The sequence below is a fragment of the Bufo gargarizans genome, chromosome 2 (genome assembly GCF_014858855.1).
Source record: "Bufo gargarizans isolate SCDJY-AF-19 chromosome 2, ASM1485885v1, whole genome shotgun sequence".
Lineage (NCBI taxonomy): Eukaryota > Metazoa > Chordata > Amphibia > Anura > Bufonidae > Bufo > Bufo gargarizans.
Window position 1 is genome coordinate 331,927,870 of NC_058081.1, and position 26,120 is coordinate 331,953,989.

Consider the following 26,120-nt stretch of genomic DNA (forward strand, 5'->3'; position numbering starts at 1 on the left):
CGATTAGTTGCCGATTAATTTCTACGACTAATCGGGAAAACGACAAAATTACAAAACAGAGAGGTTCATATGATTTTACTTGAAAAATTATGTTCAAAGGCCATATTAAAACAAATTGTGGACGACACTATTATGGGGGATCTGTGGACGACACTATTATGGGGGATCTGTGGACGACACTATTATGGGGGATCTGTGGACGACACTATTATGGGGGATCTGTGGACGACACTTATGGGGGATCTGTGGACGACACTATTATGGGGGATCTGTGGACGACACTATTATGGGGGATCTGTGGACGATGCAGTTATGGAGAGGGGGATCTGTGGACGGCGTAGTTATGGAGAGGGGGATCTGTGGACGGCGTAGTTATGGAGAGGGGGATCTGTGGACGGCGTAGTTATGGAGAGGGGGATCTGTGGACGGCGCAGTTATGGAGAGGGGGATCTGTGGGTGGCGCTGTTATGGAGAGGGGGATCTGTGGGTGGCGCAGTTATGGAAAGGGGGATCTGTGGGTGGCGCAGTTATGGAGAGGGGGATCTGTGGGTGGCGCAGTTATGGAGAGGGGGATCTGTGGGTGGCGCTGTTATGGAGAGGGGGATCTGTGGGTGGCGCAGTTATGGAGAGGGGGATCTGTGGGTGGCGCAGTTATGGAGAGGGGGATCTGTGGGTGGCGCAGTTATGGAGAGGGGGATCTGTGGGTGGCGCTGTTATGGAGAGGGGGAACTGTGGATGGCGCTGTTATGGAGAGGGGGATCTGTGGGTGGCGCAGTTATTGAGAGGGGGATCTGTGGGTGGCGCTGTTATGGAGAGGGGGATATGTGCACTGTTATGGGCATAACAGTGCACAGATCCCTTTCCTCATAACAGTGCACAGATCCCCCTTCCCATAGCAGTGCCATACACAGACCCCCCTCCTCCCCATAGCAATGCTATACACAGACCCCCCTCCTCATAGCAGTGCCATAGACAGATCCTCCCCCCCTCCCCATAGCAGTGCTATACACAGACCCCCCTCCCCATAGCAGTGCCATAGACAGATCCTCCCCCCTCCCCATAACAGCCCCGGCCCCGATGCTTATAAGTCGGACTAATCACTGCATCTTTATTTTACCTTTTTACAATGACGCTCCTATAACAGCCAGGCAGAGCGGACGGCGGCGTAACGTCACTCAATCACGTGACGCACCTGCTCCGCCCACTTCATGAATGAAGGAGGCGGAGCAGGCGTGTCACGTGAGTGAGTGACGTTACGCCGCCGTCCGCTCTGCCTGGCTGTTACAGGAGCGTCATTGTAAAAAGGTAAAATAAAGATGCAGCTACCGCCCGCCCGCCCGCATAGCAACGAATCGGCGATTATTCGATAACTGGATTCGTCGACAACGAATCCAGTTATCGAATATAATCGATTACATCGATTAATCGTTGCAGCCCTAGTCAGGACTATGGACTATTACCTGCCTTGTACCTTGAGGTAACCTAAGGTATGGCCAACTTTACTTCTCTTTCACATTTGAGTACCTTAAATGTTGCATGATACAGGCAGTGAAAGCTATTTTATATACATTTCTAAAGATACATTGACATCTACCTACAGATTAAAGGGGTTGTCCACCTTGTGAACAAGTTTTGGATCCCACCTTCCTGCCTAACCTGTGGAGAGAAGTATACTTACTTGCCCCATCATGCCTGGGGAACATGTCACCACTAAGGCTAGTTATTGGCTGCAGTGGTACATGTTCCCCGTCCATTCCAGAAGTTGACAAGTGGGGACAGTGATTGGAAGGAGCCAGAACCATACAGGGTGCAGGTAAGTTTTCCTCCCAAAACTTGTTCAAAAGCTGGACAACAACTTTGATAAAAGAGGATAACTGATTTGCGCAACTATTGGTTGACAAACGTCTATATCTCAAGCGTCTAAATCTAGAGATAAAAGAGTTTGTCCCAGCTCACGGTTTCCATGGTGAGATGGGACTAAGTGCCAGCCCTTGATGGCTAGGTTCATGGAAACAGCTGAGTGGGCAGGTGCTCTGCTGTTTCCGTAGCTCCCGTTGCACTAAACGGTAGGTGCGCAAGCAGTGGAGCAGAAGAAGCAACGCTGCTTTACTAATGCTGGAAGTTACAGAAGCAGTGTAGCTTGTTCTGCTGTGGAAATGGTGAGATGGGACAAACTCTTTTACATATTATTGAAGTATTACCAGGGACGTAGCTAACGGCTCATGGGCCCTGGTGCAAGAGTTCAGCTTGGGCCCCCCTTCCCTCAGTGCGTTGTGTGTCTTCTTATGTGGCACAAGGGTCTTTGGGCCCCCTCAGGCTCCTGGGCCCTGTAGCGACTGCTACCTCTGCACCCCCTATAGCTACGCCCATGAGCATTACTTCAAGAACAAAGGGAGACCTGGTTTGTGTTTGGAACATTGCTGGATGTCTCTAATTGTAAACCTATTATGATGCATGGTGAAATGGTGAGCCACTATGAGTTAAGTTGGCCATACACTTCAGGCATTTTTCCGATGAATAATAGCTATTCCTCCTGATTTCCCCATACACGTGCATGCTTTGCTCAGTTGAGTATGTATGCGTTTTCAATGGGGGTGAGGGTGGAGGAATCTTCTGCTAAATGCTATATATCCGTTATGAGTTGGCTTATCTCCCCTGAGAACAAAAAGCCATTACACATTAGACGGTGAGAGTGAAGGAGTGATCCCACCAATACCAGTAGGTTCCTAATTTGATGTTTGGCCAGATTTAAACTACCCATCATAGGCAGCATGCAACCCTACATGTATAACTGGCCATACACATTAGATAGAAGTTGGATGAACAGCAGTTGAACAATCATCTGGTGAAGGCTCATTTTGCAGACTTGGCCATATACATTAGATAGAAGTTGTCTGATGGTTGAAAAGCAGTTGAACAATCATCTGGTGAAGGTTCATTTCTCAGACACAGTTATACACATTTAAGTCCATATTGGCCGTTACAGTAGTTCCAAATGCCTATAAATGTTCAATGAAACCGGGTGATGGGCAAAAGACCGTTCTGAGAAAGTGCATCAAAAAAAGATCTCTCATCCTTGAACAATCTTTCTTTGAACAAAAGATATTTCATCCGACTATTGGACTGACATATTAAACATGGCCGACTTCTTTTTGGTCTCATCAGTCAGTTAAACAGATTGTTTGTCATTAAATTTCACCTGCCAAACGTTCCTTTTGGTTGAAATCGTCCGTTTTGAACCACTTTATTCTGATATATATTAGGGCTGAAAATTGAACTGAACTACTGTAAGTTACATAGGCATTTGGCAAAGAAAATAACTGTATACTGTGTGGTATTTGTTTGGGGGTATACTTTTGCTGAGAGAGTTTCCTGGCATATGTGCCGGATATAAGCCAAAACTGTAGAGGCTTATGCTGAAAAAGGGGGTACACATTTGTATTTCATTGCACTGACAAAGTGCACAAATAGGTGGCACCAAACCAAATGTACATCATTATGGGTAAGTTGGGTTTTCTGAGATTAGAAGGAGAGCTCAGCTCCATTCAAGTTAGTGTGTCTGAACTGACATATAAAAACCAGTCTATTGGCACGAATGGTGCTGTGACCCTTTCTTATAATCTCACACAAGAGCATTAACGGTTAGGTAAAAGATGTTTCTACTGACAGTCAGTTACGGTGTATGTTCAGTTATGTAGGCTGTATTCCAATCTGTGTCAGAACTCCTGACATGTCTGATTTTTCTACTGATTTACTTAGTTGCATAATTCATACCATAACAATTTCATAGAGTTTTGTTGTAATGTTCCTCTGCTATTCCTACTACAACTTTATGAATATATTACCACTAACACTCTGCCCAATCACAGTGCTGGCAGTGCCAGACTGCGTAGGGACACAAAGCTTTGGCAAGAGGAATGGTCCCACCCAGTTTTCAATTTATTCAGAAATAATTTCTAGGAGGAATAACAGAAAAGCACAAATTAGACTTATATAAAACAATGGTCCAAAATTCTTATTTTATGGCGAATACAATGATTTACTAAAACCGACATGTCAGGAGTACATACAAGAAGTCACAAACTGCAGACAGAGCGTAGCCAACCTCTAATTTTCCACTTTCTCACCATGAATTGTATTCTGAGCACCATGAAATGCGGCTCTAGAAATGCAGTTATCTTCATTTTTCATGGCCATAAAATACTAACGCTTTGCAAACTAGTCGAATACTGTTCCTGAAAGGTCAGCAGGATCTGAAAGGCGTCTTATCTGCACAAATATTTGCCCAGTGAAAACATCCCTGAATTTCGTGTGTGTGAGATATTTTCAATGTCTGCGCTGGACACTCCATCTACTTATCTAGAGCAACTCCTGCCTTACATTAGAGAACAGGAGTTTATTCGCTTCTCTGCACATTGCAAGGGCCTGGGATTCTCTTTAGTGACCACCTTGGCAAAGTAGTGGCTAGATGAGCGTGAAAATAATACACAACATATGGTGAGCAATATGATATGTGGACTATAGCAGCATAACCTTATACTCAAGGACATAAATCAACATTTACGGCAAAGGGGTTGTTAATCCAAAACCGCCATATCTACAGCCAAAGGATAAGTCTAGCAAATCCCAACACGTTGTCTCCTTACCTTATGACAGTAGTGCACAGCAGAAACGATCTGACGAAAGAAATGCCTCGTTTCCCTTTCGCTCAGTCTTCTCCTCTCGCTGATGTAATCATACAGTTCGCCTTTGCTTGCATATTCCATGATGATCACTATCTTATCTTTATTCTCAAAAACTGCAGGAGGAACACAATGATGTCACCATGCAAGTTCCAACACCATGCAAATATATATATATATATATATATATACATTACATAACCACAAAAACATCAACACAATCTAAAAACAATGTGATCCCTTACATAAGACACAAATGTTCCAGCATGTTTGTATGTATGAGTATGATCAATGAATGCGAACAACGAAATACACAAGCCTTAGATGTTCTCTGTGTCAGGCCACCATACCATGGCATAGAAAATCATAAAAAGCCCAAAGAAAATAACATTCCTATAATTCGAGAAATGCTTAGGCTGATTTTCACTTTTATCATTCAATCTATATATGGAAATGTCTGGTACAGATTACGATTTTATGAAATTGTATAAAGATTATATCCATACAGACAATACAAATAAAGATAAAGAGCCTTGAAGTTATAGAAGCACAGGAAATGAGTCCTTGATTTCCCATGAATATGTATTCAATGTATAATAAGCTTGGCCATAAACCACCAATTCTCCTTGATCCACAGGAGTAAGGTGAAAATGACCTTCAAAATGACCAACTTTATCCAATAATCAGATTTGATGAGATTATATTTGAACATGGAATCCCACCAGACAGTAGCCACAGATGAGGTTCAAGCTATCAAGTCTATGATCAGAGCAGTAGTAAAACTATTATCTGCCAAACCTGAAACTCAATCCCTTTTACCTGAGCGGATGATCGGGAACGAGCATTCATACGATCATCTAAAAAGCCTACGCATCAGCTGATAAATGAGTAAAGGCTCATTCACATAAAACTGTCGTTAGCAGCACATCTTCATTTATAAAACGGAATGTACTGCCAACAATATGCCAGCGGTAAGGGGACAAGAGATCGTACTGGCGATTGTTTGGCCCCCATACAGTTTGTAACTGCTTGGGCAGAAGGCCTTTTAAGTGAACGCCAATCAATGTGTTACATCAGGAGGTCACACTACAAATTAGGTTACTTTTAAATCTGCGTTTTTAATTCAGGTTTCGAGATCCGGCAGTTCAGTTTTGTCTCCATTCATTGTGAATGGGGACAAAACTGATCAGGATGTATCAGTTCAGTTCAGGTGCGTTTTGGGGCCAGTCTACAAAACTGATTAGGCATAAAAAACAATGGTGCCTGATCCTTTTTTTGTCTGTTCAGTTTTTATTTAATACAACGGATACGGCCAAAACGGAGCCATCAGGATGTAATAAATGGAATGGATCCTTTTAATTCAGGTTTTCAGATCCTCTGCCGGATCTAAAAACCTGAATTTTCAGGAAGTAATACTATGTAAGCAAGTCTGGATGATGAGTGTAAAATGTTGCTAATATGTTACTAACGCACTGATAGACTGGTGCAACATGCCTCACCTACGTGTGCCGACAAAGGCCCATGTGCTCATCCCCTACACTGTCTGGAGATGGTCAACATCTGCTCAAATCCACAGTCATGGCTTTTATGTGTCACATAAAGCTTTTCCCACTGACGAGTCTAAACACTTCTGAAATGTTGCAGGAAGGTTGTCTTTGCTTCATGAGTTGCCTACTGACAAAGGTAGAACCTTTTCTACTGGGAACATCGCAAAAGTATTATAGTTCAGCACAAATGCTATAGAAACAACAGGTATAATTAATGGGATGAGATAAAATTACTATTGAGATCCCAACAATGTCCATCAACACAGTGAACAGAAGATCTCCACTGGACTTTAATGGTTAGCTGTACCAACTCGCTACATGGCTACTGATGTCCACTGCGGCATAGAGTTTCTGTTTTTACTGTGTATAAGTGAATATCCTCTAGATACTCCAGATTCCTTCCACACACTTCTTCTCATGATTTAAAACTTTTTTGGTGCAGCTTACATCAACTTAATAAACATGGGCCAATCTGTGCACATGGCTGACATAATCTATCTTGGGAGAGGACTGTTGGCCAAACCTGCTGTTCTCAGCGGGTTCAGCCAACAATATACTAATGTGTATGGGGGCCTTAAGTGATGACAATAGCCCACATTTACTAAGGCTAGATTCACGCTAACGCTAAAATATTCCGACAGCCTGCTGAAGTTCATCATATCCTGCATAGCCGGATACCACATCTCCCCGCCAGAGCCCTTTGACTACATGGCACCTGAAGGGGACCTGGCTTGTTTCCAGCATTAGTGCCAGGATTCGGCCAGACAAATAATTGGCAATGCTCTAGCCCTTTTCCGACTATGAAGATTTTAGCGGTAAGACTGGCGAATATTATGCCAGTCTAAGAAAGGAGATGGTTGAAATGTTTTTGTATCAACTTTAGATGCTTCTTAATAAATCTGGCACATTTGGGACTGTCAGAAAACCAAATCTAGAACTGCAGGTGTAGATTTGCACCAAAATTTGCATCATTTTCTGTCGCTTGTCATAAAAAATTTAACTAAAGGTTAGAGATCACACCTACTCATTGGAGAAAATGTGTATATATATATATATATATATATATATATACACTCACCTAAAGATTTATTAGGAACACCTGTTCTATTTCTCATTAATGCGATTATCTAGTCAACCAATCACATGGCAGTTGCTTCAATGCATGTAGGGTTGTGGTCCTGGTCAAGACAATCTCCTGAACTCCAAACTGAATGTCAGAATTGGAAAGAAAGGTGATTTAAGCAATTTTGAGCGTGGCATGGTTGTTGGTGCCAGACGGGCCGGTCTGAGTATTTCACAATCTGCTCAGCTACTGGGATTTTCACGCACAACCATTTCTAGGGTTACAAAGAATGGTGTGAAAAGGGAAAAACATCCAGTATGCGGCAGTCCTTTGGGCGAAAATGCCTTGTTGATGCTAGAGGTCAGAGGAGAATGGGCCAACTGATTCAAGCTGATAGAAGAGCAACATTGACTGAAATAACCACTCGTTACAACCGAGGTATGCAGCAAAGCATTTGTGAAGTCACAACACGCACAACCTTGAGGCGGATGGGCTACAACAGCAGAAGACCCCACCGGGTACCACTCATCTCCACTACAAATAGGAAAAAGAGGCTACAATTTGCACAAGCTCACCAAAATTGGACTGTTGAAGACTGGAAAAATGTTGCCTGGTCTGATGAGTCTCGATTTCTGTTGAGACATTTAAATGGTAGAGTCCGAATTTGGCGTAAACAGAATGAGAACATGTATCCATCATGCCTTGTTACCACTGTGCAGGCTGGTGGTGGTGGTGTAATGGTGTGGGGGATGTTTTATGGGCACACTTTAGACCCCTTAGTGCCAATTGGCCATCGTTTAAATGCCACGGGCTACCTGAGCATTGTTTCTGACCATGTCCATCCCTTGGTGACCACCATGTACCCATCCTCTGATGGCTACTTCCAGCAAGATAATGCACCATGTCACAAAGCTCGAATCATTTCAAATTGGTTCCTAAACATGACAATGAGTTCACTGTACTAAAATGGCCCCCACAGTCACCAGATCTCAACCCAGTAGAGCATCTTTAGGATGTGGTGGAACGGGAGCTTCGTGCCCTGGATGTGCATCCCTCAAATCTCCATCAACTGCAAGATGCTATCCTATCAATATGGCCAACATTTCTAAAGAATGCTATCAGCACCTTGTTGAATCAATGCCACGTAGAATTAAGGCAGTTCTGAAGGCAAAAGGGGTTCCAACGCCGTATTAGTATGGTGTTCCTAATAATTCTTTAGGTGAGTGTGTATATATATATATATATATATATATATACACAAACATATGTATACACTATATATAAATATATGTGTATATATATATATATATATATCCTTACATATATATGTATATATATCCTTACTATATATATATATATATATATATATATATGTAACAGACATGCTGAAATGTGATCATTTTCTTAATAAATCAAACTGAGATGTTATATTTCAAGTCATCATTTCCCCTCCTCTCCCCATTATTTGTCTTGGACTGCATGCTAAAGTCTGTTTCACGCTCCCACCCTTGTGCTACCAGCCAAGTAGATCTGATAAAGAGAGAAAGGAAGCTGAGGCATGCATGTACCCTGCCCTGAAGGCCCAGCTTGTCCTCTCCTGTCAGATATTCCCTACTGTGTAATCCTCGTTAATGGAAAGACTTCTGAAACCAAAAGAAGCTGTCTCTGGACAGATTACTTGATCCATAACGCTCTCCAAAAATGAGCACATTTCTTTTTTTTTTTTTTACTACAGGGATAATGAGTTTCCCAGGAATATGTCTTCTTATTCTGTTTGTTATTGGTGAGGTGCCAGCAAGAAACATGGTTTTCAGCAGCAAATCGATGGTCAGTGAATATAGTAGGTTAGATTACAACACTATATTTAGTACATTATTACTAGGTCAAGATACCTTTCCAACAAAATATTAATTGCGGCATCAAAAAAACAGCATGGTCCATGGTGGTATTTATAAAATTATGGTCGGAAGGAACGTTAGCCAGTTTTCTTTCATACGTTTACAATCTACAGTCAATGGTAAAATGTTTATAAAGAACCGCACATAATTATTTCCTTTTTGAGCTCCTTTATGCGTCCTAATGGAAAGTTCACTTCTGTAATACAATGCTCCTGTGTCTTTTTTCCATGTATTTTATTATGGACAGCAATATGGCTTTGTAGATAACAAATTATGCTTTATATCCCACATGTTTTAATCATAAGAACTCACATAAACTGAAGTAGTGCAAATAACATATTTTAGGCCAGAATTCACAAATGCAGTGCTTTCAGTTTCCATGTTTTAGGAAGAAAAGAAATCTGGTCAATAAAAAGAAAATGTGGAGGAATGCTGCACTGGGCAATAAGCCACCCTACCAACAAAAAGGCAAAACAGCCACAGGAACTGCATACCATGGTATAGCAGCCATTATAAGAAGCATTTTACTCATAAAATCAAAAACACAAATAGGTATTTCAGGTGTCTCCTCTGTCAGTGTTGATCTGATATTGATGACCAATCTGGGGTATGGGTCATCAATAGAAAAAAAAAGTGGAGAATCCCATTAAACTCTATTCAGCTGGTCTTTACCTAAGAGCTCATGAACATGGCGGTATTACAGTTGTGTTTTGTAATAAGCCATCACATGGCTACCATAAAGGATCATTGGATTTTTAATGGAGCTCCATATACTTCTGATCTGTAAGAGGTCTTTTTTTTTGTAGAAGTTTATAATAACTTGAAAAAACTGTAGCATGCAGCACTGAATGTATATGTCTACAGGGTCGGACTGCACGACCAAAATACTAGAGGATCCTCCGGTGAGCCCATGCTCTGACAATAATGGACCCCTAGTAAAATAGGGCCCTTAAGGTCCTATATACACAGAGGGTGGGTCATTTCCTCTGATGGGCTCAAGGGACTTCAGTCCAACTCTGCATGTGTACATGTTGCCGGATGGTGCCTGTAGGCCAATGCATGAAGGCTGTGGAGCTCTGTACCAAGGGGCCACCATGCACTGCCATATAGGTTATGTATCCATGGAGGACTGCCCTTTTAGTGATGAATACACGGGTGAACAGCACTCCGTAGTAATAATGCTGCGGGTGCTCGTCTCCAGGGGGGGTGGTAAAAAGCCCCCCAAAAAAGCAACTAATAGATGTCAAGAAAAATAAAAAATGGAGACAGCACGTCCAAAAGGTGGAATTTTGGACGTGCTGTCTCCATTTTTTATTTTTTTATTTTTCTTGACATCTATCTGCCCCTTTTAGTGATACATGGAGAACATCAGTAATAGTCATTAATATCAGGAAATGACCCAAAAAACAGAATTTTGTTACTGATACTTGACTTCTTGGGTTGAGTTTTATTCATGTCTATGAAAAGTAATGCATCTAAACTACTAAAAATGCCTGCAATACCAATATGGTCGGGTATTTTCACAATGAAGATAAGATTTACCGAATACAGTAGATCCCTGTAAGTACTGACTTTCTCACATGAGCGAATCTGATCCTTTTCCTGGCTCTAATTGTATCAGTTAAGCAAGGAGTTGTTATACAGCCTTGTGCGCAGAATCTAAACCTTCAAGGAGAGTTCCTCATAGGCAGTGTAAGAGATCTTCAAAATGTATTTACCGTATATTATTGTAATGTGCTTCCAGCAGTCATTAATGCAGAGCCACATGCTTTTAATATCCATTTTAAACACTTATTAATTTAACATTTTATTAATGTTTTCACTAGGTAATGTGTCACCTGTGTGTCATAGACTATAAAACTGTACATTTACTGCAAAAGACCCAAGGCGTGGATGACAAATCCATTCTTGTGTTGCCCATATTCAAATAATGTGTGGCACCCATAAATAAATGGTGTTCAGACTTCCACTTCAGCACCAGACAGATCTTTCTACCATTTCTCTGAAAGAGAACTTGTCCATGTTCAGGGGCCTTCCGGCCTGAACCCCACCCCCACGTCACCAGACGCATCAGTAGCAGCTGGGGACCAAAGGCGCTAGAACCCAGCAGCGGGGAGCAGATAAGCATGTTTCATTCCACAGGTCTGGCGATGTGGGATGGTCAGGCCAAATGGGATTTTCTGGGATTAGATATTGATTATTGATGGCCTATCCTCGGGATAGATCATGAATATCAGATCGGTAGGGGTCCAACAACCAAAACTCCCACTTATCAGCTGTTTTGGGCCAATGCTGGAAACTATACAGTGGATGGTAGATGCTAGGACACAGCTCTGCCCTCAGCATGTCTAGCCCTATCAATCAAGGGGAGGGGGGTGTTATAAGATATTACTCAAAGGATTCAGCTCCGCCTCCTGGTGCTCGAACTTGCTAATTTGCATATGAATAAAAACACATGTATCTCTGGAGCTCTTTAGCATACAGACAAAAGAAAGGTACAGTTTTAATCACTATGATGAGTCCTACCAGGCAGTATGTCTGGTTTAAAAGGGTTGATACTGGTGACAGAGCCGCTTTAAATTATTGAAAAATATATTAAATTATAAAATTTGTCCTTTTTCTGCAACAACAGTTACATGCTACAGAAGATAAAATATTCTCATGATTTTCCAGACAATAACCTGGAATTAATGATAGCACAAACTAATCTGCCCATCATTACATATTTCACCTTGAAGGCATGCTTTTCATCTATCCTATTTGAAAGCACACATGATGCATCGTGATATAATGCATTAAGATCATCCACAAGGATCTTCAAGGGATCAAAGATCTGCTGCTCATAGCTTATCTCAGTGGTTGAGAAGTGGATGACATGGGAATATACTGTATATAGAGCTGCATATAGGCTCACAATGAATTTGGAAAGTCTTCAGGCCCTTTCTCTTTTTTCACATTCTGTTATGTTGCGACCTTGCGCTAAAATAATACTAAAATAAAAAAAATCCAAGTTTCCCCCTTCAACCTGGATTCAAAACCTAATAATGAACAAGTGAAAATAGAATGTTTAAAAGTTTTGCATATTTAAAAAAAAAATGGAAAAACACATTTCCCATGTACATTTCAGACCCTTTGCTATGACACTTTTAGCTCTGGGGTTGTCTTATTTCTCTGGATCATCTTCAAGATGTTTCTACACCTTGACTGGTATCCACCCTTGGTAAATTCATTTGAGCATGCTTTGGAAATACAGCCTAGTCTTTATAAGGTCTCACATCTGACAATGTATAGCAGAACAAAAAACAAGCCATGAGGAGGAAAGAACTGCCTGTAGAGATCAGAAACAGGATTGTGTGGAGGCAAAGATCTGGAGAAGGGTACAAAAAAAAATTATACTGTGCTAAAAGTTCCCAAGAGCACAATGGCCTCCATAATTCTCAAATTGAAGTAGTTTGGGACAACCAGGACTCTTCCTAGGGCTTGCAGGTCCAACAATCTAAGGCTAGTTTCACAGAAGTGGCAAGGGACTCCGGCAGGCTGTTCCGGCGGGTGAACAGCCTGTCGGATCCATCCTGCCGCTAGTGCACGCGTGCCCCCGGACTACTGCTCCAGCCCCATTGACAATAATTGGGGTGGGGCGGAGTTCCGGCAGCAACATGGCAGTGCACGCCGAGAGGCCGCCGGAATAAAAGTACTACATGTTGCACTTTTATTCCGCCAGCCTCTCGGCATGCGCTGCCGTGCTGCCGCCGGAACTCCATCCCGCCCCCATTATAGTCAATCCGACAGGCTGTTCACCCACGGTTACAGCCTGCCGGAGGTCCGTGCCACTAGTGTGAAAGTACTCTTAGTATCATAGAAAAAGGGCCTTGGTAAGATCACCTATCAAGAACGCAATGGTTACTCTGGCTGAGCTCCAAAGATACTCTGTGCAGATGGGAGAAATTTCAAGAAGGTCAACTATCGCCGCAGCACTCCACCAATCTGGGCTTTATAGCAGAGTGGTCTGAGAGAAGTATCTCCTCCCTAAAAGACACATCAAAGTTTGCAAAAAAGCACCTAAAAGACTCTCAGACTGTGAAAAACAAAATTTTCGGGCCTGATGAAACCAAGGTTGAACTTTTTTACCTCAATTCTAAAGGGTCATTTTTGGAAGAAACTATGCACTGTCCAATGATATCCCTACAGTAAAGCATGGTGGTGGAAGAATCATGCTGTGGGGGTGTTTTTAGCAACTGGGACAGAGAGGCTGGCCAGAGTTGAGGTTAAGCTGAATGAAGCAAAGTACAAAGATAATGAAAACCATATCCAGAGTGCTCTGGACCTTAGACTGGGCCATAGGATTACCTTTCAAAAAGACAATGAAGCCCACAGCCAAGACAACACAGTAGTGGATTAAGGACAACTTTGTAAAGAGTCTGAATATTTATGTCAATGCATAATTTTATTTTTTTAAATTTTAGCATTACAGGCCGCAACATAACAAAATGGGAAAAAAGCATAAGGGCCTGAAGACTTTGTAATCCTGCATGTAATGACTGGTGAAAAGTAATCTCTACAGAACAGGAAGTGTCAGTGTAGTATAAAGTTAGGCAGTGCGAAAACTGCAAAACTTCAGTATTTTTTTTATATGTTTACTTATAAGGAAAATAAAAAACGCCAAAAAATCTCTTAATGTTGGGAATGTTCTTATGGTAACTATTAAGTCATTTGTCAATAATAGCAGATTATTATGACATAAACGTAACAAAAGGAATAAAAGTACATCTAAAAGTAAGACAGTCATCGCTGGTTTTAATGAAGGACAAAATATTTTAGATTGGAAAAAAAAAGCCACCAACTGAGTCTGAAGGACCACTACTTCAATGGCTGCATAAAGGAAAAGCTTTGTTTGCTTTGCTACATCTTGGAAAATATGTAGCTAAAGTTATTGTTGGCTTGATGTATGCAGCCCGATAAGACTTCAGCAAATGCCGTCTGCAGCTGACAATAGAATACCTCAGTCTCTGCTTATTCTTTGGCTTGCTTCTGACCGTAGGGGGAAAAAATCAGTTTGTTGGTTCAAAGGGGCAGCCCAGTTCTTGCAATGAATCTGCAGGAACTCTCCCTATGCTTTCTGTCTCCATGTGAGTAATCTACCTAAATTAGTTCCAGTATGTTGACATTCCTTCCATCTGGTGTCTTTCCATGCATTGGTATTTTTATTACTATTCTAGCAACCGCAGACAGGAGTACCTTTCCACAGTTACAAAGTGGTTCTTTATTAAAGGGTCGCCAATCAAAAAGTACAGGCCTGCATGTGTTTAATTTTAATTGTATGGAGCTAAAGTAGCCATTCAGCCCATAAAACCATTTACTGCCCCGTTACTTGGTCAAAGTAACAACCGATTAATTGTTCTTCCTGCTTTTGCTGTCTACGCAGCAGAGTATTCAAAAATGCCATGTTCTAAAAGTAACACGTAAGGGGCCTTATTTCTAGGTATGTATCCATTCTGCAGGCTATTGTTGTCTGGTGCATCAAGAACCCAATGTATTATGAATTTTAAGAATGACTTCAGACATTGTCAAACATTTTTAGAAAGATCAGATGTTGATTCCTTCCACAGATGGCAATTGTACATGTCAAATGCATACGCAAAGGGATTGTTTCATCAAGATAATCCCTTATGTAAATTTTTTTTTTTTTAAAAAGGGCTCCTAGATCAGCTCATTATCCTGGATATGGCTCTCGGAACCTGAGAATTTATCACTGGGGAAGTATTGTCTGGCCACAAATGTACTAATACATGGCATATACTCAAATGGATGGATGAATCATGGGTGTGAGAGTCTTGAGAGAGCAACCCCCTCTAAAATGTCCATATGCCCCAATAGGTATAACACAATAAATACAATTGCCAACAGCTTGTGAGTTGCTCAATCAGTAAGGTTTTTAAAAAAAAAAGTAGCCTTTGAACTCCGATGCTGTATAAAACACGCACAACACAATACGCCCTATACAAAAAGTCATACCTCTACATGCTATACATACAGTAAATATAAATGATAGCATTATCTACCTTACACTAAGTTACCTTACATCTTAAGCCCATTTAGACAGTTCCATGCACACTTCTGCAAGCTGCTGCACTCAAATTTCCCAGCACTCCCTGCATGTTCACAGCTTGTCCTAATGATCTAAGGAATGCTGTACAGTCTTTATACAAAGCACAGTATAGTAGTCTGGCAGAGAAAAATGAAAAGGGTGTTCCAGGATCAGAATATTTATGGCCTATCTCAGGACCATCCATATCAGATGAAGGGGGTCCTACTCTACTTAGAAGAGGCAGTGCAGGGTATTGCAACTTATCTCATTCATTTGACTGGGAAGAAGCTGCAATATCTTGCCCCGGTAGACATGCAGGTAGACAGACTGCTGGAAATCATTAAAAGGCTGCAGCGTTCAAAGGAATGGGTGCCAGCCCCTTCAAACAGCTGGTCAGAGGAGGTACCAAGTGCCATCAATATTCTAGTTTTGGGAAACCCCTTTAAATGAACGCTCACTAGCGATTATCTTACAGTGCAATACTGTCGCCGATTGCATGCTTAAAAATCAATGCTTGCCAGCAGCAGATCGTGCTGTCTAATAGCGATCTGCCGCCGGTAAACCACTAGAAAATATGAGGACAAGCGATGGCATAGCGATCGCTCCTTCCCATGCTGCGGAGGAAATCGCTGCATGTAATAGCAGCGGTCTACTCGGCTAGCTAGCAAGCGATTGTCGGGAGGCATTGCTTCCCTCCCCGACAATCGCTTGCTGATCTGCCTAATAAAGGTTTAATGCATTGCGCCCAAAGGTGTAAATAGCCTTTAAAAGATAAGTATACAATATAATGGTTATGGCAGTGTTTTACTTTTACAGCCTTCATATTCTATACTTTCTGTGATGATAATAAAGTTACCATACTCTTCCTTTAAGTGGTATACTTTGGAAGGTGTCCACATATCTTTGGTGAACTAATCACATAGGTGTAGAATAAGTATGTAAGGAAATCTAGGATCGGTGGAATGCAACAGAAGGATTAAGTTCTTGATTTAATGCCAATATCCTCCATGAGATGACAAGGTTTAAGTTCAGGGTGCTATCAAAGGAAAACAATGAGAAGTTTAGCACTCTCTGACGTCACTGCTCAGCCAGACAGGAAATTAATTAGAAGCAGTCTAATTGAAAGGTAAAATGATGCCAGATTTATTGAGTCTGCTGATCGTTTCATTATTTGTTTTTCAGCTCATTTTCTTCTCCACGTAAGGTCACCTCATTCCAGTATGCTCGGTGGGAATATATAATGGTTCTCATAATTTGTAAAACCAGTCTAATGCTTTTTATAACATGAAAGGCGAAATGAAAAAAAAAAAAGAACGTTTGACCTAAAAATGTAAGTCTACACATTTTTCTACTTCCTTATGTATGAAAGAAACAGAAACGGAGAAATGTATTGAGAAGGGACTCAATGCTAGAGTAAATGAATCACTCTTCAGGATCCACCTTGTAAACAATTGCATCCCCTAGAAAACTGATGAAAATTACATTTACAAAGTTATATTCTATATTATCTTACCATGTCGTGGTGTAACATCCCTTACGTTATCTATACTTGATGACCTTGTCCATATGGAAATATTGTTAATCACTAGGTTTGTGGAATGACCATGAAGAAAATCTGATGAGCGGCTCCATAGTTAAGATTAACAAGGGGCTTCATCTGGCACTGGTTAACACCACCACACTCCTTAATCTCTAGGACAGACAGGCATGGTTCTTGGTGTTTGGTCCCTATCTTTTTTCCTGGATCCATAGATTAAAGAGGTTTTCCATAACTTGCCTACTAATGACCTATACTTAGGGTAGGTTTTCAATATCAGATTGGCAAGGGACGACTTCCTGCAATTAAAACAGCAGATCGGTTGTGCCTCAGGACTTTGAGCCCCAACAATCAGATTTTTTTATTGCCAGAACTTGGTCCCTTGCTGATCTGATAACTAATCTTTAGGGGATAGATATGGGGTCACTGGGGGTCCTGTGGATGATCATTAGATTAGTAAAATCTAACAACAAAAAGCTTTATCAGATCAAAGAGAGATTATCATTGTCTGGCAAAAAGTCAGCAGTGTTTAAAACTTCTATCTAAGAGGAGGGTTTGGGGGGTACTATCTTTACTTTTTGAGAATGCATTCATCGGTGTGAGGAAGCTTGTAGGCCCTACATGCTCCTCTGGAATTCTGGTAAGAAGGAATGTAACCAACCTGGTAAGAGGTTCCACCATTAGCAACTACCTACAAACCTCCTAGAAAAGACTCACAGAACAATTAAATGGAAACATATGTTCTCTTAATGATTCTTTAAAAATCTAAAATACATACATCAAAGACACTTAAAAATGATAAAGATAAGGATGAACCATCCAGATTACATTCAGCCAACCCTTTCCTTGTCTTGTTGGGAAGAAAGGCAGCGTGCGTTTCAGGCCAACTCTTCTTAACAGTCTAAATGCTGTGCATCACATCTTGTATGGGAAGAAAGTCTACCTGAGTTGGAGATGATCCTACCAAAAAATCTCCCTTCAGGAAATAGATTACTGTGCATACATTAGATTGGGCGATAAAAACACAAAAACAAAACTAACCCAAATATAGACATGATAAGGACATTTTATATAACAGTATTTCAAGACTGTAGATCACTGGACCATGAATAAATTGCCCTTGGTATTCTTAGTCTCGACATGTAGTGCTAAGGATTTTCATGAAAGAAGCACTTTCTTCAGACTAAATTTATACTCTCCGAAGTAAGATTCTGGCAAAGTCAGCTCTAGCTGTTCACTACTATTCAAGATGTTTTAAGTCACTTCAACAGTATTTTCCTCCCAGCTGTACAAAGCCAATTGCCAACTTCTGTCTTGCTGAGTGGATGGAATTTCTCCAGACTGAGAGTGAGGGTCTATCTCTTCCAGTTACTTCTGGAAATAAATGTGCTCGGACTGGGTTACAAAATGCTATCACTAATATAGTAAGCCTCTTTATACTATTGAAATGTAGTCTTAAAGAATCATGACATTTTTAATGAAAATGGTCTTATGATAACCATAACCATACAATAAATGTATCTCACTATTGAGAGCTCCAAACTAAACAATTTTATTAGAAATGTCTAATACTAAAGGTTCATTCAGATGACCGTACGAATGAGTCCCCATCTGTTCCACAACGGGTGAGGACCCCTTCATTTCAACGGGGGCCACAAAATATGCAGACAGCACACCGTTTGCTGTCTGTATCCGTTGTTCCCTTTCCTGGCCCCGCAAAAAAGATAGAGAATGTCCTATTCTTGTCCGCAGCCTTCTCTTCATTGTTTACCTGCTCGCCATTGACATTGCAGTGGCGAGCAGGTGTAATTACAAGCTGTAACATTCACTTTTATGGGACAGCTCTGTAGTATATAGACTGGAGTAGGAAGGAGCCGTAAACAGTGATAGAAAGGCTGCGCTTGCATAGTGCGCGGCCTTCTATTTAACTAGCTAATCGGTGGGGGTGCTGGGTATCGGACCCCCACCGATCTGATATTGATGACCTATCCTATCAATTCATGCTCTAACGGATGAGATGAGTATGTATTTTTTATTTATGCCATTTCAGAAAAAAATCATTTATTACCACGAAGCATGAGGAAATTCGGCTTTGCGGCAAATAGAATTTTCCCTGAAATTCGTATCGAAGTCCACTTTGGATACTTTGATTCACTCAACATCCTTGGGATAGGTAATCATTATCACATTGGCGCAGGTCCAAGTCTATGTACTGTTGCCAATCAGCTGTGTCCGGGAGCTCTGGTGAGCGCAGCCGGTTCCCAGTAGTTTTCCAAGCACAGCGCCGTACATCGTATTGTGGCAGTGCTTAGTATTGCACCTCAGCCCACTGACTTGAAAGTGACTGAGCTGCAACTAGACCATGTGACTGATGCACAGTGATGTCACATGGCCTAAGAAGAGACCATAGCGGTCACGGAGTGCCTGGCCTCTTCTAACAGCTTAGGATAGGTCATCAATATTAATTCCCAGATAGCCCCTTTAATGCAAATTTGAATAAAATCAAAAGCCCCAAAAAGCATAAATACATCTTAAAATAGTAATCTGAACTTGATGATCCTGTGTTTTTTTTTTTCCTAATTAAAGATGTAACTCACTAAATAACACAACATGTGAAAATACATTTATGGTATAAAAATGACAGTGTAAAATGGGTTAAACTGGAGTTAAGGCTATCCATGTTTTATTATTTTTTCTTTAGACATAAATTTCTAAAAACTCTGTGTAAATTACCTCTTTTATGGGAATATTTGTTTAAACAAACCACACACAATGAAAAGTGAAATCAGATGTGTTATGTAAGGGTTCTGGGACCAGAGTAACACATCTATTAAGACATCGCTGTGTGTACATTCGTCAATAATGTTATAAACTCTTTATGTGTTACACTTTGGGTAAAGTTACACAAGAACTTAAAGAGGCATAAAGGGATTATCCGATTTCAGAAACAGCCCCCCAATGTGCTGGGCCCATCCCAGGTAATATACTTAACCAGCTCCCTGTGCTGCTCCTGGTCCCCGCACCGCCGCTGCTGCTTCTCCCTGTACAAGGATGAAAACATCCGGTGTCGGGGGGGGGAGCAGCCAATGTCAGGCGGGGACGGGGATGAGCCTTCCTAGCATTGCGGGTGACACTAGGGAGGCTTGTCCCCGTTCCCACATGCCATTGGCTGCTCACTCCCGACACCGGATGTTTTCAGCGGTGCACAGGGAGAAGCAGCGGCGGCGGTGCGGGGACCAGGAGCAGCACAGGGAGCGGGTTAAGTATATTACCTGTGAGGGGCCCGGCACATGGGGGGGGATATTTCTGAAATCGGATAACCCCTTTAATAATAAAGGGGCCAGCAATCTCCAGAACTTCTGCTGTTGTGAAACTACAATTCCCAGCATGTACTACTGCTCAACCATTCCCTGAACTGCCATAGAGATAAGTGAGCATGCTGGGAGTTTTAGTTCCACAACAACATAAGTTCCAAAGGTTCCTAACCCCTGTTGTAAACACTTAAAGGGACATACCTCCATGTTAACCCAGGCAGCCCCCCTGACTTGAGCATCGGAGCAGTTCATGCTCTGATGCTCTTCTTTGTCCTACGCTAAATCGCATCGCGAGATTACAGCGCTCTACCTTTGTGACGTCGGGGAGCAAGGAGGAGATTCGGAGTATGCAGGGCGGTGCTGGGATCCTTCACAGTGGGCGTTGCTGGGCTCTGGAAACGTTAATAGCCTCATTTACATATCTATAAAATCGTTTTTTTGACACAATAAAAGCACACATAGCCATGGGGACTGGGTATTGCGGATGTGCTAGCGGCCATCTAGCAGCCCATGTCCTCAGCTCTATACACAAAATCAGGGTGACAGGTTCCCTTTAATCAGTCCACGTCAAGTCTGGGCTGCAAAGGCAGACTAGATAACTGTGATTAGGGATCGACCGATATTGTTTTTTAGAGCTGATACCGATAATCTGCAAACTTTCAGGCCGATAGCTGATAATTTATACCGATATTCTGTGCATTTTCATTTTTGAAAAAACTAAAAAATTCCTACACAAATATGCTGAACATGAACATGTTTATTGTTACCGTGTAGCTTTATTTTTTGTAAATCTTTCTTTTTCATTTATACATTTTTATTTATTTTTTACACTAACTTTTAGCCCCCTTAGGGGCTAGAACCCTTGTCCTATTCACCCTAATAGATCTCTATTAGGGTGAATAGGACTTAACACTGTCCCTGCTGCCGTGTGCTTTGTGCACACGGCAGCAGGGAGCTGACTATGGCAGACGGGGCTTCAATAGCGTCCTGGCTGCCATGGTTACACTGCTGGGGCTGCCACTGCCACCAATGAGGAGGAGGGGACCCTGTGGCCACTGCCACCAATGATTAATACTGGGGGTCTTGGGTGGGTGGGGCGTACTGTACCACCAATGTTTTTAATACTGGGGTTGGGTGGGGGGGGAGGGCGCACTGCGCCACCAATGTTTTTAATACTGGGGTTTGGGGGGGGGGCGCACTGCGCCACCAATGAAGATAACTCGCCCATTTATTCATATACAGGAGGCGGGTGCTGGCTGCAGAATCATATAGCCGCACCCGACTTCTATGAGCGGTAGCTGTGATCCGCGGCAGTTAACACCTTAGGTGAGGCAGGGGTTAACTGCCGCGGATCGCAGCTACTTGTCATAGAGGTCGGGTGGGGCTATAGGATTCTGCAGCCAGCTCCCGCCTTCTGTTGAATTTGAATGAATGAGTGAGTTAACTTCATTGGTGACGCAATTGCCACAGCCCCTCCCCTCCTCTACTCCTCTCTCCTTTCATTGGTGGCAGCGGCGGAACAGGGAGGAGGGAGACACTACTTCCTTCTCCCCTGTGCTGCTGAGGGAACACGGATCGTGCTGACAGCAGCGCGATCCTTGTTCCCGATTTGTTATCGGCATGTGGGCATGGGGCTAATCATAGTGCTGATGGGCCAAGTAATAATGTAGATATACAGCACTGATAGCTCAGCTGCCTGTGCAGCCCAAACTGATTGAGACAAATATAAAACCCTGACTACACAGCACCAGCATGTCCTTGATGAGCAGCTCAGCCAGGACATCCTGGTGTAGTCAGGATGTTATGTTTTCCTCTACATTTTTGGCTGCATTATATTTTAAAATGACAGGAAAACATGAGTTTTTAAATGGCCTAAAACTTCAAAGTATGACCAAACCACTGGTTTAAAATCAAACTCCATGTCAAGTCACACCACGCCCTTACAGATCCTTTTTACCTGTTTATACTTGGCCGGTATGTTTTTGTTCGAAAAGGTGGCAACCCTAGGAGAAGGTAAGTATAGCTCTCTTCACAGGTCGTGCTGAGGGAGGTGTGACATTAATCACTACACTGCTATGGCTTCATTTACTTCTGCATCAAAGGCTCCTTAGTCCTATCATGCATAATCACATACATATACGTGATTATGCTTAATGGGGCTGTATGGCGCGAGCTCACACATTGAGCTTGCTCTACACATGGCGGGTGGCAACTGTATAATATAGCAGGCACCTGGCTGCAATGGCCAGGATCGGAGATGACGTCAAACTCAGTCATTTAACCATTCAGATGCCACTGTCAATAGCAACCATGGCATCAGTTATTATGAATGCCTGGGCCCTTCTGAAGGTTCCTATGCTTGTCATGATTAACTGCCTGCAAAGCCTTTCCCAAGGCACAGCTCAGCAGGTAGTGTCTCAGAATACCATAGACCGCAATAGTACCGACTGCATTCTGTGAGACAAGCGATCAGAGGATCACAAGTTCAACCCCCCCCAACTGTGTAAAAAGTTTTAAAAAAATAAAAATAAAATGTAAAACATTCAAATCATTCCCCTTTCCCAATTTTACATATAAAAATAAACAATAAAAAAAAGAAATATAATTGGTATGGCCACGATTTGCTATTTTTGGGTCACCCTGTCTCCTCCAAAAAACTGAATGAAAGTGATCAGAAGGCTGTAAGCACCCCACTATATGGTACCATTCAAAGCTATAGTTCACTTGGCTCTTGGAATGTGGGGGAAGAAGAAACAAAAATAAACATGGGACAAAATAGCACACCATGTTGTAGCTATCAATATGGGTTACTGTGGCTGATTTTGTTACTAGGACATTAGGACCGACATTATACAGTGCCTTGAAAGAGTATCCATACCCTTTGAACTTTTCCACATTTTTTCACGTCACACCCACATACTTTAATGTATTTTACTGGAATTTCATGTGATAGACAAACACAAGGTAGCAAGTATGTGTGAAGTGAAAAGAAAATGATATATCATTTTCAAAAATTTGAAGTGTGGCATGCATTTGTATTAAGCCCCCCTAGGCCACCTTTAGCTGCAAATTATAGCTGCAAGTCTTTGGGGGTATGTCTTTACCAGCTTTGCATACCTAGAGGCTGAAATTTTCCCCATTCTTCTTTTCAAACTCTGTAAACAGCAATTTTCAAGTCAAGCCACAGATTCTCAACGGGACTTTGGAGTTATGCTGAGAATAAATTCCACACTGGTGGACTAGTTACTAATTAGGTGACTTCTGAAGGCAATTGGTCACACTGGATTATATTTAGGGGCATCAGAGTACAAGGGGCTGAATCTTCAAGTTGAAGGGTTAAGAATACTTTTTCAAGGCACTGTAGGTGCTCCTTTAAATTGTTAAAACATGAATTGTGAGCATATGAGTTGTCTAGGTCCAGATATTGCTGAATTAACAGATAAACCTCCAGGTAGTAGTCCTCCTGTTGGGCATTTCTTTAGGTATGTCCGATTCGTGAGATTTATTAAACCATCTAAAAGAAAGGCTGTCTGTGGCCCATAGCAACCAATCAAAGCTCATATTTCATTTCATATTCTGCTCTTGGAAAATGTAAGCTGTGCTGTTTTTGGTTGCTATGGGCAACAAAGACAGTTTTTCTTTTACAGTTGTCAGAATATGTGTCCACGCAGGGTTCAGTATGTGTCAACTGCAAGGGACTAGCCATAGACTTCCTTCCCTTGGACAGTGTGAGGTCAGTTGTTAATTATTTGGCAGCACTTCAGTAATTCTCCCAACAGATCTGTCACTCAGATTTTCTATAATTCTGTATGAATTTGCCCGGCATGTATTTCAACAGTCTATTCAGCAGATTCTGGTTTTCCTCCAGAGTGAAAGGAAATCCCCATTAGGTGTTTCTACTTGGCTTCATGCACTTGGCAAGTGCTGCCCTTGGACTAGGGTGTGGACTTCAATCATCATTTTTCAAGAGACCATTGTACGCACGGCTTGTTTCTACACTTCCCTTTTATTTTTGCCCACAACGCTTTTCTGCAGTTCTACTCCCAGCCTGCTCCTATTGTGACACAATGCACACACCACACTCCGGTCCTCTCGTCCTGGCTGCTGCCTTCCTCAGCTGATAAGGGGTAGCCTCACATAAACTACAAGGAACCCTCTAGATGATTTACTTGTGTGATCCTTTCAACTTCTTTCACTTTCCCATCTGGAGCAACAATATCATTTCTTGGCAGTAACATTTTAGGTTACTTTGGGACAGCCAGGTCCAGTCTCTGAAACTGATGGTAAAATGTATTTATTTCTTACTGGATGTTTTTTGCAAAGTTCAGATTATATAAGTTTACAGAAAAAAATGAAAGTGCCTGATTATATAATCATATACAATGTAAAGATCCAGTTTGGGGAACACATTAAGGCGTTTCGCACACGACTGTATGTATTTTACAGTACACAAATTGCAGATCCACAAAATACAGATAATGTACATGTCGCATATGCATTTATTGCGGACCCATTCACTTCAGTGGCCAAGTATGGGACATGTTCTATCTATCTTTGTGGAACGGACATAATAGATAAAGAAAGAACATGGATTATGCACGTGCTATCTGCATCATATGTCCATTCTGAAAAAAGCTAAAATGTGTCCGTAAAATGCAGACTTCAATGGGTCGGCAAAAAGAAAATGCTGATCACACATGGGCTGCATGCAATTTTGCGGATCTGCGATTTGTGGACCACAAAACAGCAGATTGTATCCCAAAGATGTTATGCCCACATGTGTCAACTCAAGACCCGTTAACAAACTACGGTATCACAGCACTGTCAGCATGGAGGATACAGGCTTCCATAAACTGTGCCTTTATTCAATTTATTTGATATATTTATTATATATTTATTCTACTAGCTGCTCTGCAGGGTTATTACAGGAGTCATCAGGCACTTCCTGTAATACCATTATAATAGGTCCCATTTTTACTTACACAGCATTCATCAAAATAATGTGCAAAACATGTAATGCACAGCTTGTTGGGGGAGGGGTAATTTAAAAAAACATGTTGAAGTTGAAAAACTCCTTTAACCATTCTTTTCAATTGCTCTTGCTTTTGTTGGACAGAAGGATATCCCTCTCAAACACGGGACTGTCCCCTCCATTGTTCCCACTTGAAGTTGTATGCTACAAGAATAATCAAACAACAGTATAGATGCCGAAGTTGATTCCCCTCCCCCCCAGGTTTGTCTATAATGCTTTCAAACTTCAGATATACAAACGTATATCCATCAATAGTACCCTACATTCATATGAACAGTAGACCATGTGATCCATCAACAGTATCCTACATTCATATGAACAGTAGACCATGTGATCCATCGACAGTATCCTACATTCATATGAACAGTAGACCATGTGATCCATCGACAGTATCCTACATTCATATGAACAGTAGACCATGTGATCCATCGATAGTAACCTACATTCATATGAACAGTAGACCATGTGATCCATCGATAGTAACCTACATTCATATGAACAGTAGACCATGTGATCCATCGACAGTATCCTACATTCATATGAACAGTAGACCATGTGATCCATCGATAGTAACCTACATTCATATGAACAGTAGACCATGTGATCCATCGATAGTAACCTACATTCATATGAACAGTAGACCATGTGATCCATCGACAGTATCCTACATTCATATGAACAGTAGACCATGTGATCTATCGACACTATCCTACATTCATATGAACAGTAGACCATGTGATCTATCAACAGTATCCTACATTCATATGAATAGTAGACCATGTGATCCATCGACAGTATCCTACATTTATATGAACAGTAGACCATGTGATCTATCGACACTATCCTACATTCATATGAACAGTAGACCATGAGATCTATCAACAGTATCCTACATTCATATGAATAGTAGACCATGTGATCCATCGACAGTATTCTACATTCATATGAACAGTAGACCATAT

General features: G+C 41.7%; 1 protein-coding gene across 1 annotated transcript in view; it reads right to left on the reverse strand.

Annotated features, from left to right (window-relative positions):
• Window positions 1–26,120, reverse strand: part of NUAK1 (NUAK family kinase 1) — a 96,809-nt gene that overhangs the window by 18,691 nt on the left and 51,998 nt on the right. Inside the window, exon 3 of the mRNA XM_044280561.1 lies at window positions 4,647–4,798. Within this exon, the coding sequence (XP_044136496.1) occupies window positions 4,647–4,798 (152 nt within the window). The remainder of the gene's footprint in view (window positions 1–4,646; window positions 4,799–26,120) is intronic.